At 40.2% G+C, this 11713-nt stretch overlaps 1 protein-coding gene across 1 annotated transcript; it reads right to left on the reverse strand.

The window, feature by feature from the left end:
* Window positions 1-176: 176 nt before the first annotated feature.
* LOC143782869 (cytochrome P450 2D15-like) lies at window positions 177-11215 on the reverse strand. The gene is made up of 4 exons (XM_077270792.1): window positions 11171-11215; window positions 9010-9197; window positions 5556-5697; window positions 177-2506 (listed from the first exon to the last, which is right to left on the reverse strand). The coding sequence occupies exons 1-4, from the start codon at window positions 11196-11198 to the stop codon at window positions 2328-2330; spliced, it is 537 nt and encodes a 178-aa protein (XP_077126907.1). The 5' UTR covers window positions 11199-11215; the 3' UTR covers window positions 177-2327.
* Window positions 11216-11713: the final 498 nt, after the last annotated feature.

The following is an 11713-nucleotide window of genomic DNA, read 5'->3' on the forward strand; positions in this document are numbered from 1 at the left end:
GCATCCCTCCCTCCTCTGGCACCCTGCTCCTGCCCCCTCCTCCACTGGCGGACACACGATCTCTCCAGCCGCTGCAGGAATCCAGCGCTGGGGAAACCATGTGTGTCAGCTGTTTATGTGAAGGAATATTCATTTGCTGCTCCCCTCTCACTGCTTGGCGCTGACAGGTGGGCGGGGAAGCTGCTAATGAATATTCCTCCACTTTAAGCTTCGGGACCTCTTGGTTTCCCCAGCACGATTCCTGCAGCGAGGATATTTTCATGCCTTCTGAGATTGGGATCCCAGTGCGATCCCATTCCGCTTCTGCCCCCCCTCCCCACATGTTACATTTGGACCATAAGAGGCCCCCCACACTTTCCTTCTAAATAAACTGTTGTCTGAAGTATTGACTCTTCTTGTAGGATGAATATTTACTTCTAATATTATCTCCTATGGTTTATTTTCTGTTATTTTTGCAAAACAGTAATGCATGGCCACTGAACAATGATGCTTGCTGATATCTTGATTACATACATTGTCCATGCTAGACAGTTTGTTGGCATTCCCAAACAGAGGAGGAAAAACTATGCACGTTCAGTTGTATGAGCCATGGTCCATGCAGTCTTTCTAAAGACAGCTGGGACAGGAGACGAGAGCACCGACTGACCCCCGTGTCTCCACACATACACTTTGGCAAACTACAGTCTACCTCTTTTATGTCTCTGTGTCAGCAGCAGGGTCCTCCTGCGTCTTCTGCCATAGCATTTTATTTCATTTTAATGTTGACGAATAGTCCGCACTGACACTAATGCACCCTGAGTCTGCAGGACAGCTTGAATTTCTTTGGAGCTTGATGAGGGCTGCTTATCCACCATCCGGACTATCCTGCATTGCATCCTTTCATCAATTTTTCTCTGCTGTCCATATCCAGGGAGATTAGCTGCAGTGCCATAGGTTGTAAACTTCTTGATTACGTTGCGCACCATGAACAAAGGAACATCAAGATCTCCGGACATGGACTTGTAACCTTGATATTGTTGATATTGTTCAACAATGTTTGTTCTCCAGTCCTCAGATAATTCTCTTCTCCTCTTTCTGTACTTCATGCTTAGTGGGGCACACAGACACACAGTGCAATCATTGAGTCAACTTTTTATTTGGTTTTTATTTGGTTTCAGGTGTGATTTTCATATTGCCCACACCTGTTACTTGCCACAGGTGAGTTTGAATGAGCATGACATGCTTGAACCAAAGTTGATTACCCAACCCATAATTTTGAAAAGTGGCAAACAATTTTGTCTGGCCCATTTTTGGGATTGTAGGTGAAATTATGTCCAAATTGCCTTTTTTCTATTTTTTTTTTGTGTTGTTCCAATACACACAATGGAAATAAACATGCATATAACAAAATATGTGCAATTGCAATAATTTTCTGGGAGAAATACAACATTTTCTGGAACAATTTCAAGGGTGCCAACACTTTCGGCCATGACTATGACTTTGCACAGGTTCTACCAATTCATACACAATGTAAAGCTGATAAGTACTGAACTAAAGGTATCGGCCATTGAAATTCATTAGCCTGTGTCTGTCCATTCTTGACTTTATTGGTTGGGAGGCACGATTAAGGGTATGTGCACACATTTTGTATTTGGAACAGATTTTTCTGGTGCAAAAAAGAGTGTTGACAGGAAAAATGCTGGGTAAAATGCCCAGACTTATTGTTGTGTTCTTAATGCATTCTTACTTGAACAGATAAAAAATGTTGCAAAAATAAAAAAAATTAAAAAAACACACCTTGAAGGTTCAAATCTGCAAGGAAACAATAAGCAGAATGTGCATGAGATTTACAATACCAGCAAAGTGAATGAGATTTTTGAAAATACTGTGTTTTTTTCCACAGTAAAATGCATGGTTGAACAAGGCCTAAATATTGAATGGTCGTAAGATCCAATCAAAAACATTGGGTTTGACGACTTTAAATCAAATGTGGGGGCCTTAAATCGTTAAATTGTAGTCTACAAAATTCTACAGACTATTCCGATCATGTATAAATATGTGCTGGTGTTACGAAGTTTAAAGAAAAAAAGAAAAAAAAATGAAATTTGTTATCTGATTGACTGGTAAAGGCTACACTGACTTTTTGGTAAAGTTTTATTCATAAGGGCCATTAATCTGCAAGTACATTTTTGGTGGGTGAAATACATTTTCATTCATTTAAATATTGGTGTAAACTGAACAGATAATGATTTGATTGACATTCATTTTGTAAGATCATTGTTCAAAGTTTATAAAAAGATTTATTTCAAAAAATTATTATTGAGTATAGTGTATCTGTCCATTCAGTATTAACGTTCCGAACAGCAGACTTGGAAGGGATTAGGGTAGTAGCTGAAGATAAATACAGGATCATGTCTGGGAGATGGCTGATCATCTGGAATGCGGAATTCGAAACGTTGCAGAAGAGATGTAAAGAAGATGAAGAGATTCATTCTCGCCAGCTGCTCTCCCACACATATTCTGCGGCCTAAACACAAATGAGAGAAATATGAGGAAAGCCAAAGCTTAAGAATCCAGATACTGAGGACCAAAAATGCTTCCATTCCACAACATTGATGGTTGTGATGGTGTGATATGCGATATGGGTATCATTTTTGTGTATATTTCTATTTTACTTATTTTCATGGTGTTCTCTTGTAGGATGAGTTGTTATTTGCCATCTGATAATCTCCCCATAGTTCTGTATTGTTATCTCTCCACAGGGTCAGTGAATAATGTTGTTTGCTAATATGCTAATGATATGTTGACCTAGCTTGTTGAAACAATGAGTCCCTGAGACCTTCCCCCTCCTGACCTGTGAATGAGGAGAGGGACTTGTAAATATCAGGGAGGTGAGAGAGAGATAAGATCCAGTGTGGAACCATGATATGAAGAGCATATCAGAGAGAAAGATGAGTATATGGACTATGCTATCCTCTGCTGGATTGTTGGACTTTTATCCTGTTACTGAACTGCATTTGTGTTCTGGACTAGTGTATCCTCAGTGTGGTGGATCGTATATATGGACCTTTTGTATTTTTGCGTAAATAAAGGTTCTTGGATCGTTTCACTCATCTCTCGCTCTGTTGATTGTGTGATACTGGAGAAGGAACCCGTGACAATTATGTCATCAGAAAACTTTTTAAGACTTACACGAATACTATATAAAAGACCCTTTGAATTAAAAGTGGTTTTAGAAACATTGATGATGTGACATTCTTTTTAACTTTTTGGACAGTCAAAGAGTGACATTTTTGACACCTTCATATGCTCAGTTTTTTTAATTTCAAAAATCATCTAAATTTATTTTTATGATGCAAATTGTGCCAAATAATGGATTAATGTACAAAGTAATGTCAAATATAAGGTAATGAAGATGACAGTTTCTGGAGCAACAGAGTAAGTTTATTAATGCACAAAGTCAAAAGTAGTTATGGCCTATCGAAAAAAGGGACACTTGGATGGTATAGTATGTGATGGAGGTCTAACTCCTGGGGCCTCCTGAAAGGCATCAAGGTAGCACCATTCACAGGTGAGCATATGGACGAACTACTGTATCTGTAAAAACAAAGGAGCTCACTGGAGCACAGTAGCCCATTAGTGCCAATTTGTTAACCAATTAAACATCTTTAGAATAGCCCAGCAATTTTTAAGGTCCCCCTTACACATTGAACTAATTTTGGTGGAACCCTCCGATACCGACTGGTCTGCTCGGCAGTCCAATGTCTATAGGGGCTCTGGCCAACTGATGGTTGGAAGACTTGTTGCCCATGCATGTCCACTGCTAATCATATTGTTCTTCCTGAGATAAACTGCAAAATGAGCACTTCTTTGTATTGTAGAGTTTGCGGAGATGACTGTCAGTCAAACGATCAGTCGAAGCAGCATTCGTCCGACAGCCAATAAATGTGCATACCCAGTCTACGTTTTTGAAGACCACCGTTAAGGCCCTATCAACATTCCATATATATATATGGAGCGACCCCACATAAGGGCAATGGGGTACTCGGTACCGGGTCCTTCAGTTCAGGGGACGTCACAGAGGCCTGACCCGGTCCGTGGCCCTTTGAGGGGCGTCCAATAAAGAGAAGAGTTTTTATGGTTTTGGGAAAGGTCTTTAAAGGGGAAATGTTCATGACGCCACCTGTGGTATTCGGTCAGGGTGACCGACGCTGCTTAGGGGTCCGCTGGGGTGATGTTAGGGGAGCAAGATGGTTTACCTTCCCACAGGTGAAGTATATCCCCAGGGCTTCCCAGAGTGTAGATGGTGATGGTGGATGATGTAAGGCGCAGGAAATAATGAGGACACAAGGTTGCAGTCGCTTTTCCTTTACTGAAGGCTTTAGTGTCCACAGTCCAGAGCACAGATCACAGGGTTGGCAGAGTCCGGCCGGTCAGAAGGCAAATCCAGAGTCCCCTTATCCAGGTGGAATTTAGTAGCCTTCCTCTAGCGCCTGTGTGTTGTAGCACCTCCCTGCTGAGCAACTCGGTGAGGTCCTCACAACTATTGGAGATGTTAAGTCTCTTTCTCTCTGTCCCCCAGATGGTATGGATAGGACAAAACCCATATGACTGGTGGCCTGAGGCTTTTTGTAAGGACTCTAGAGATGCCCCAGCCCCCACAATTGCCACCGTGCCTCCTGGGTATAAGGTCGGGCAGCCAACGTGGAATTGACTGTCCTGCCAGTCTCTGAAGCAAGGCGTAGAGCACTTACTCCCTCAGTATTCTGGCCACTGGGATTCCTGCGCTTCAGAAGGAGGCAGCCTCTCACAGGACAGAACTCCTTTTGATTTCTTCTCCTTTTGCTATGACTTCGTTTCTCACTCACTGCAATACACTTCCTTTCAATGTCTCTTTCTTTGGATGCTGCCGCACGTGGGGCAGGTGCAGCTCTGTGGACCCTCGTCCACCACAGACCGAAGTCTTGGTCTGGCTGGAGATCACTCCAGCCAGCCTCTGCCAAACTCCGTCGGGTTCTGACTCACTAACTTCCTATCCAAACTGCCAGTTTTACCTAACTGTGAGGAGTGCCCTAATAGATAGAAGCTTAGCTCCCCCTGGCGGCCTGGAGTGTGAAGTGTGTTGTGTGTGGTTGTGATACCTGGACAGAAGATCTCCTTTATTGCTTTCAGACGTAATATCGCTCCCCCTGGTGGAAGAACAACATTACTGCAACGACCAGGACTCTGGGGCGCTGTATATATATACATATACATATATATATATATATATATATATATATATATATATATATTTATATTTATGTATTAATCTTTAATTTTTCTGTTGTTTTTTTTATGGAAAACACTATTTGACATAGGTCACAACCTCCTTTTAACATAACGGCTGGGAACTTTACCAACTTTACCAGATGTATGCACTACTGGGTCAAGAATAAAAATGTCATGTGAACAGCCCCAAACATTAGAACTGTGGAGACTAAAACTAATTAGAGTAATTAGAGATTAATTCTGACCACAACCAAACTCAAAACAAAGTTTTGCTGTAGCTATTAATTAATTAATTAATTCATTACCTGCGGAAAAGGGAATGAACGTTTCATTCTTAACAAAGTTTCCTTCTGAATCCATGAAATGTTCTGGGTAAAATTGATACGGTTTCTTCCAAATGGTCTTATCCTTTAAGACTGAAGTCAAATTAGGTATGATTGTGGTGCCCTGGAATGATAAAGATAAAACTTGTACTATTAAATTATTAGTTGTTTTTTTGCCTTATGTTCTGAAATTTCAGGAGACATAATGTTAAATGATTGTATTTAGTTGTGTAGACTTATCCTAAGAAATCAGGATACGATTCAGGTTAAAAGCGAATCAACAAAAGAAATGTGTCTCAAAATAGATAGGACAGAAAAGGACCTAGACCTGACTGTTACACACGTGAAAAGCTAACTAGGGAAGATGCACAACCCAAAACAGTGAGTCTCCTGGCACATTGTGAAGCGAGATACTAGACTTAGTGGCTTTTACGCTCTTTTGATCAAAATAGTGTCAACTAAAGCACACTATATTATTTACATGTACTATTACTATTTATTCATTTATTTTATTTGCTCAGTGTTTTTATTCAAACTTGCATAAACCTTTCTAAATATGTATGTGATGTAGTGTAGTTGCACTAAAATACTTACAGATCACAGTCTTCCTCAGCTGCCAGGTCTGCTCATTCTAAGACTCCATAGACTTACATTGTAAAAGTGACTTTCGGTTCACACAGAAACTCCAAAGTCAGAGTTCAAGTCACAGGAGTGAGAAGAGGACATTAAGAACCACAGGAATACTTTTAATAGTTTCATGTCGCTACACTCAGAGGCCAATAACGCTTCAATTATTCTGTTAAAAGAGTTTGTTGCCTTTCAACAAACCTCTGCCAATGTAGACAGCAGAGCCGCTGAGCTCAGTAATTGGCTGTAGTGGTGTAACCAAACACAGAGACCGGAACAGAGACCGGGACAGTGGTGGAAATGCAGCTGTAGACCCGGAGAGGCAAGTAGAGCTCAGTTACATGTAAACAAGAGCAGAAGTTTATTGAAAGAGAAAAATCCTTATAATGTTACTCCAATAGGGCTCATTTTTTAGGACAAAGTTATATGTATTAATGTTTTCATTTTTGGCTACACATGGAAGAATATAGAAAATAGGTCATTCCAGCCTTTCTAAAAAAAAAAAAAAAAGAACCTGTCATATCAGATAACTTTATGAAAATGAAGATATAGGGTTAATGCTGTAAGAAAGGTGCCAGGCTGCATAATGATAGCGCATATCCTGAAAAAATTAACTTCATTCCTCCTGGGAGCCACCACCAGCTTTCAGTCATGCAGGTGTACTGGTGCGGTTACAGTCACCTATCACACTGAAGAGATGGCTGTCAGTCAAAGTGTCGGGGCGTGGTTATAGCTGTCACTCACTGTAGACTGTGCTGTGACTGAAGCTGCTACGGCACGACTGTATGACTGAAAGCTGACGGCTGCTGGTAGGAATATAAATTTAATTTTCTCACGAGAGCTGCACTTTCTGTATGGCAACTGGGGACTTTTCTAACACTATCATCCATATATCTGCAGGTAAATAGTGTTATACAATGTGACAGGTTCCCTTAAAACTACACCATTAACTGGGAAGCACACGGTACTAGTGTTGAGCTTTCCGATACCGCAAGTATCGGGTATCGGCCGATATTTGCTGTATCGGAATTCCGATACCGAGTTCCGATATTTTTGTGATATCGGAAATCGGAATCGGAAGTTCCCAGTGTATGGTTCCCAGGGTCTGGAGAAGAGGAGACTCTCCTTCAGGCCCTGGGATCCATATTCATGTAAAAAATAAAGGGTTAAAATAAAAAATATGGATATACTCACCCCTCCGGCGGCCCCTGGACCTTAGCGATGTAACCGGCAGCCTCCGTTCCTAAGAATGCAGGGAGTTTAGGACTGGCGATGACGTCGCGGCTTGTGATTGGTCGCGTGAGCGGTCACATGAGCAGTCACGCGACCAATCACAAGCCGCGACGTCATCGAAGGTCCTTAACTCTGCATTCTTAGGAACAGAGGCACCGCTAAGAGCAGGGGCCGCCGGAGGGGTGAGTATATCAATATTTTTTATTTTTATTCTTTATTTTTTACATGAATATGGATCCCAGGGCCTGAAGGAGAGTTTCTGGGAACCATTCCGATATTTTGTGTCCCATTTATATGCATTGGTATCGGGTATCGGTATCGGCGATATCCGATATTTTTTGGATATCGGCCGATCCAATCCGATACCGATACCTTTGCATATCGGAAGGTATCGCTCAACACTACACGGTACCCATTTCTGTGTTTACTGTAATCCTTAATTTGTATAGGTTTTTATGTTCAATTAAGTTCACCTCCCCAAAAAATGTTTTACATACCCATTATTGTCATACCTACTAGCACCATTTTGAAATACATAATATTTGTTAAATCTGTTACTCATTATCATGTGAATTCATCCTACTGGACTTCATGTTTTATTCACAATAAATTTGGAATTTTTTTTGGAAGCTGGATTTTCCTTTTTTTGCTAAATGATAATTATTAATTTGTTTTTTTTTTTAGTTCTGTGGGAGTGTTGAAATGCAAGTAAAAAGCAATCCCACCTTTTTCTTTTGAGGGAGTTGTTGCCATTTAGCATGCATTATAAATATTGTGCTTACTTAGTATTTTTAATCTGTTTGTTTTATAAACTTTATTTAAATTATTATTTTTTTAGCTTATTGATATGACTGCATATCATAATTTATTGTTTTATTCTATGAATTGAAATACCATAGTTGCCAACAATAGCAAATTTGTCCAGAAATCCCAGGAACTGCAATTTCATCAGGAAAGTGGCTTGAGTCAAGCCCCCAACAGTGAAAATAGGCACAGTTTTGGGACAGAACTTGGCTTAAATAACCCAATTTGGTCCATTAGACTGTTGTCAGGTATGGAATATTTTGTACAATAAAGTGTTATTAGCTGTCAGTAATATAGTGACAGACAATCCATGGTCTGTCCCTCAGCCCACTAAGAATATTATTAGGCCCCCAGGTGCCAAAACAACCTCCTCCACCCATGATCCTGGGCTGCCACTAATGTGACCTCCTCCCTCTTTCTAACCACTTAGATGCTGTGGTCGATAATAAACATGGCATGTAAGGAATTAACTGAGCAAGATTGGGGTTCTTCCGTCCTGGCTGTTGCAAGGTGATTTCAGCTGTGCTAAAGAAAATAAACTGGATTCTAACTAGTTAACATGAAGCCAAGTGCAAAATGCAGAGGATGGGCGTGTCGCCAAAGAGAAAAAAAATCCTTAATCATTATTTTAAACATGTTATTACAAATCCTTTGGTAGTTCCCTTAATATCGGAAGTCAACATAACAACAATTGAATTATCAGCCTATCTGGAATATTGAATGCTGAATTAAAGCTTTTCACTATACATTGTTTCCTCTCATAATACTCAACCTTGGGGATATCAAATCCTTGGATATTTGTGTTTCTGTAAGTCATATGGAGCAAAGCTATAGGCAAGATGTTCCCATATCTCTGGACTTCATGGATGACTGCACTGGTATATGGCATTTTAGATTGATCTTCTATTGTTGGTACTCTGTCGCTGCCAATTACACGGTCTATTTCTTCATGGACCTTCTCTGCAAAATATAATAATAATAAATTACAGATACTATTAAGTTTTATTTGGATTTGGCCAATATTACCGGTAGCAGGGAATGAGGAAAATAGGGTTGTTAGGTAATTCTGCAGACCTCCCACTACAAAAGCCTAAGTAATAACTTTATATTTATTGACAGGTACACTACTGAAGCTTCCTTAATGTGTGCATTTAAAATAGGCCTGTGACGGATACCGTACAGTAGCATCTGTCACTGTATGGTATCCATATTGTCTCCTTTGAAAATGTATATACATATATAAAAATGAGGTGTTGATTTCCATGCATTGTTAACCAGTAATATATATATATATATATATATATATATATATATATATATATATATATATATACAGTACAGACCAAAAGTTTGGACACACCTTCTCATTTAAAGATTTTTCTGTATTTTCATGACTATGAAAATTGTACATTCACACTGAAGGCATCAAAACTATGAACATGTTATATATTATTAACACATGTGGAATTATATACTTAACAAAAAAGGGTGAAACAACTGAAATTATGTCTTATATTCTAGGTTCTTCAAAATAGCCACCTTTTGCTTTGATGACTGCTTTGCACACTCTTGGCATTTTCTTGATGAGCTTCAAGAGGTATTCACCGGGAATGGTTTTCACATCACAGGTGTGCCCTGTCAGGTTTAATAAGTGGGATCTCTTGCCGCCTTATAAATGGGGTTGGGACCATCAGTTGTGTTGTGCAGAAGTCTGATGGAGAGTTGAGTGCGAGACTTCTTTTTCAGTCCTACTGAATAGACTGATAGAATTTGTATTATGGCAAGAAAAAAGCAGCTAAGTAAAGAAACTTAAGAAATGAAGGTCAGTCAGTCCAAAAAATTGGGAAAACTTTGAAAGTGTCCCCAAGTGCAGTGGCAAAAACCATCAAGCGCTACATAGAAACTGGCTCACATGAGGACCGCCCCAGGAAAGGAAGACCAAGAGTCACCTCTGCTTCTGAGGATAAGCTTATCCGAGTCACCAGCCTCAGAAATCGCAGGTTAACAGCAGCTCAGATTAGAGACCAGGTCAATGTCACACAGAGTTGTGGCAGCAGACACATCTCTACAACAACTGTTAAGAGGAGTCTTTGTGCAGCAGGCCATCATGGTAAAATAGCTGCTAGGAAACCATTGCTAAGAACAGGCAACAAGCAGAAAAGACTTGTTTGGGCTAAAGAACACAAGGAATGGACATTAGACCAGTAGAAATCTGTGCTTTGGTCTGATGAGTCCAAATTTGAGATCTTTGGTTCCAACCACCGTGTCTTTGTGTGAAGAAGAAAAGGGGAACGGATGGACTCTACATGCCTGGTTCCCACCATGAAGCATGGAGGAGGTGTGATGGTGTGGGGGTGTTTTGCTAGTGACACTGTTGGGGATTTATTAAAAATTGAAGGCATACTGAACCAGCATGGCTACCACAGCTTCTTGCAGCGGCATGCTATTCCATCCAGTTTGTGTTTAGTTGGACTATCATTTATTTTTCAACAGGACAATGACCCCAAACACACCTCCCGGCTGTGTAAGGCCTATTTGAGCAAGAAGGAGAGTGATGGGGTGCTACGCCAGATGTCCTGGCCTCCACAGTCACCAGACCTGAACCCAATCGAGATGGTTTGGGGTGAGCTGGACCGCAGAGTGAAGGCAAAAGTGCCAACAAGTGCTAAGCATTTCTGGGAACTCCTTCAAGATTGTTGGAAGACCATTCCCGGTGACTACCTCTTGAAGCTCATCAAGAGAATGCCAAGAGTGTGCAAAGCAGTCATCAAAGCAAAAGGTGGCTACTTTGAAGAACCTAGAATATAAGACATAATTTCAGTTGTTTCACACTTTTTTGTTAAGTATATAATTCTGCATGTGTTAATTCATAGTTTTGATGCCTTCAGTGTGAATGTACAATTTTCATACTCTTTTTACTCAATTCCACATACTCTGGATGTGAGGATGAAGCAACATCATCAAGAGAGACCAGTGCAGAGTGTAAGATGTCGTATTGGTAATTTCCAAGCATTGTTATCCAGATATAATATACTGGAACTCTATGGACATCTCTAGCATGTATGTTAGAAGTTTTCTTGACATATAAAATAAATAGACATGCCAAGCGTGATGTGAACAGGGTCTAAACTAAATACTTGTTGTTGGGTCCCACCGGAGATGAGAACTGATCACTGGGTTTCAAAGCTGTTTAACAAATTGACCCTTTAAAACAAATACATTTTTCATCATGAGCTGTAGGAGAATTATCTGAGCTAGTTTTGTATTAAGTTGTATTAATAGTTTAATAAAAATAACTGCAAAGTGAAAAATATTGTGCAGATAACCCACTCTCCAAACTATGTAACCCTTTAATGCCATGTTCACATGTCCAGCAATAGTCCGTCAGGACAGATCCAGCAGCAATCTGTTGGCAAATAAGTTGTGCAGACATTATTTACTGTATTTGTCCATTTTTAAAAAACGGGTTTCAGCTG

Source organism: Ranitomeya variabilis, chromosome 6, assembly GCF_051348905.1.
Source record: "Ranitomeya variabilis isolate aRanVar5 chromosome 6, aRanVar5.hap1, whole genome shotgun sequence".
NCBI lineage: Eukaryota > Metazoa > Chordata > Amphibia > Anura > Dendrobatidae > Ranitomeya > Ranitomeya variabilis.

Bases quoted from the DNA above. Each gene is read 5' to 3' on its own strand.
- LOC143782869 (XM_077270792.1), bottom strand. From the start codon at position 11,198: ATGATGTTGCTTCATCCTCACATCCAGA. The intron at 5,698-9,009 runs GTTGAGTATTAT...TTATCATTCCAG, and splicing joins AAGGATTTGATATCCCCAAG to GGCACCACAATCATACCTAA. The intron at 2,507-5,555 runs GTAATGAATTAA...ATTTGTGTTTAG, and splicing joins GTTCATTCCCTTTTCCGCAG to GCCGCAGAATATGTGTGGGA.